Source organism: Poecilia reticulata, linkage group LG6 (assembly GCF_000633615.1).
Source record: "Poecilia reticulata strain Guanapo linkage group LG6, Guppy_female_1.0+MT, whole genome shotgun sequence".
Taxonomy (NCBI): Eukaryota; Metazoa; Chordata; class Actinopteri; order Cyprinodontiformes; family Poeciliidae; genus Poecilia; species Poecilia reticulata.
Window position 1 is genome coordinate 12596407 of NC_024336.1, and position 2952 is coordinate 12599358.

At 47.7% G+C, this 2952-nt stretch overlaps 1 protein-coding gene across 2 annotated transcripts in view; it reads left to right on the forward strand.

Moving 5' to 3' along the window:
• The window catches only part of iqub (IQ motif and ubiquitin domain containing), a 31846-nt gene that overhangs the window by 16015 nt on the left and 12879 nt on the right, over positions 1-2952 (forward strand). For both annotated transcript variants that reach the window (XM_017305081.1, XM_008411242.2), the window contains exon 5: positions 2461-2636. In XM_017305081.1, the coding sequence (XP_017160570.1) occupies positions 2461-2636 (176 nt within the window). The remainder of the gene's footprint in view (positions 1-2460; positions 2637-2952) is intronic.

Sequence of the window (2952 nt, forward strand, 5' to 3'; positions counted from 1 at the left end):
ATACATATTTCAATAAACTAAATGAAGATGTCACCAGAGCTTCTTAACATTTCTTCAACATCATTCTAGCTCTGCTGTTCTCCTAAATATCTAAATAATATAATAGCATAAGATTTTGGACATGTGACGATCCCAGAATTAAAACGGCTTAACCAAAAAGATTTAGTTCTATATATGAAAGTAAACTGACAACAAGATGTTATAAACGAGTGATATCCATGGCAACATTCCTGACAGACAGTTCACCTCATTCAAACAGAGTTTCTCTGGATCCGTCTGCTGCTGCTTTTACTCTGAGCCGTTCAGAGGGGGCAGGGGGAGGAAGCGCTCTGCTGAATGCGCTGTTGTGCGCCTTCAAAATAAAAGCATGCGAGTGGAAGATTTTAAAATTCTTCGCAACTGCGGTGAAATTATTGCGGGGGGGAGGACGAATGTGACTGTCTCCAATATTGGGGGGGACATGTCCCCCCCGCTTCCTACGCCTATGGTTAGGGTTATATCATATGGTAACAATAGGGTAGGAAGAGCTACCATCTGGGACAAAGTAATGCTGCCACTACCAGGTTTTATGTGTGTTTGTTGATATAAAATGTTGTTACTCTGAAACTGTTACCCAGAAGTTCAAGACCAAAGCTCATCTTCTACATAGTTAAAAGATAGGGACTGTAATTTGATAGTRGAAATGTTCAGATCACTGTGGTGAGTCCAATCAGAACTCCAAAGAAACGCAGTCACACTTTAGTGAGTTTAACTTGCACTTGCTGTTTATTTCTTAATCTGACGTAACTGTGTGGTCCTAGAAAGATAAATAATACAGCACCAGTGTCTGAATAATCCCTAAATATATTACCTAAATAATATCACAATTACTAAATAACTACAATATTGGGCTCTCCTTGGGCTGCCACCTTATCGTGGTGGAGGGGTTTGAGTGTCCCAATGATCCTAGGAGCTATGCTGTCTGGGGTTTGACTTTGTCATCGTCTCATCGGATTTGCGGCCRTATGTCTTGGACACTYRGGTGAAGAGAGGTGCGGAGCTGTCCACTGACCACTACCTGGTGGTGAGTTGGCTCCGGTGGTGGGGGAGGAAGCCGGTCAGACCTGGCAGGCCCAAACGTGTATTGAATGTCTGCTGGGAACGTCTGGCGGAGTCCCCTGTGAGACGGAACTTTAAATCTCATCTCCAGCAGAACTTCCAACACGTTCCGGGGGAGGTGGGGGACATTGAGTCCGAGTGGACCATGTTCCATACCTCCATTGCCGAGGCGGCTTATTGGGGCTGCGGCCGCAAGGTTGCTGGTGTCTGTCGCGGCGGCAACCCTCGAACCCGTTGGTGGACACCTTCGGTGAGGGATGCTGTCAAGCTGAAGAAGGAGTCCTACCGGGCCTTTTTGGCCTGTGGGACTCCAGAAGCAGCTGATGGGTACCGGCGGTCATGCGGCTCGGGTTGTCGCTGAGGCAAAAACTCGGGCGTGGGAGGAGTTTGGAGAGGCCATGGAGAAAGACTTCCGTATGGCTTCGAGGCGATTCTGGTCCACCATCCGGCGTCTCAGGAGGGGGAAGCAGTGCAGCACCAACACTGTTTATAGTGGGGATGGTGYGCTGCTGACCTCAACTCGGGACGTTGTTGGCCAGTGGGCGGAATACTACAAAGACCTCCTAATCCCACCAACATGCCTTCTGTTGAGGAAGCTGAGCATGGGGACTCTTGGTTGGGCTCTCCAATCTCTGGGGAYGAGGTCGCCGAGGTGGTCAAAAAGCTCCTCGGTGGCAGGGCCCCGGGGGTGGATGAGATCCGCCCGGAGTTCCTTAAGGCTTTGGATGTTGCGGGGTTGTGTTGGCTAACGCGACTCTGCAATATCGCATGGACATCGGGGGCAGTTCCCCTGGACTGGCAGACTGGGGTGGTGGTCCCCCTGTTTAAAAAGGGGGACCGGAGGGTGTGCTCCAATTACAGGGGGATCACACTCTTAAGCCTCCCTGGTAAGGTCTATTCAGGGGTCCTGGAGAGGAGGGCCTTTTTCACATGGCACAGTAGCAGCATTACGTCATCTCAGCTTCCTCGACTCTACCACTTGGAAAGCTGAATTTTCCCAGCAGCACCAGCTGTCACACCCTAATCCAGTCTTACTTACTCAGCTAAAAATTGTTTGAAAAATGGTGGTATTCATGTTCTTTGATTAGATTAGCGTTTCTCAACGGGGGCAGTACCGCCCCCCGGGGACTGGAGAGGGYGCTGGCGGAAATTTTTAAAAAAGGCGGCGCTGGGATACTTTTGAGGGGCGTTTGGTTGAAGGTAAAATTTACACATTATATGCATAACAGTACCAGTTTAGACTTTGAGCAAATTGTATTGTAACATTGTATTGTGTAACATTCAGAGAACGCCCCTGGGCCGGTACCACCCTGTTAACATTGAACTTTTGATCTTGAATATGTTTTTGTCTCTGTCTTCCAGATGAAGGGGTGTTTAAGGAGGTGGTAGTGGAGATAGAGCGTTCCCACCAGAAGAAGCCCTTCCTTGGGGGCTACAGACACCGGCTGACTGGGGCGGAGTACCACAACGCCGCTGTCCAGACCCTTCCTAAAAAGAGGCCCGACAGAGGTGTGCTGGTCCACAGTCTGGGCACACAGGTAACATCCAGCTTTCCAAAACTGTTACAAATGTCACACATTAGAAAATATTTAATTAGCTTCTAGTCAATATGATGATAAAAATGTGGAACCACAAAAAGACCAGTAGGAGGTTAGCTCCAGAGGTGTTTTCAACTGTTCCAGACTGTTTCTTTTTCTAAATGATACGCTCTCTTCCACTCTCTGGACTGGTCACCATCTATCAAGCTTTATTTCAGCCTCATTAGTAGAACTACACTGTCAGATGGTCTAACATTTCAAACTTACTGTCAAAAGTCAGAAATTCTCTTTTTTTATTGTCATATATATATATATA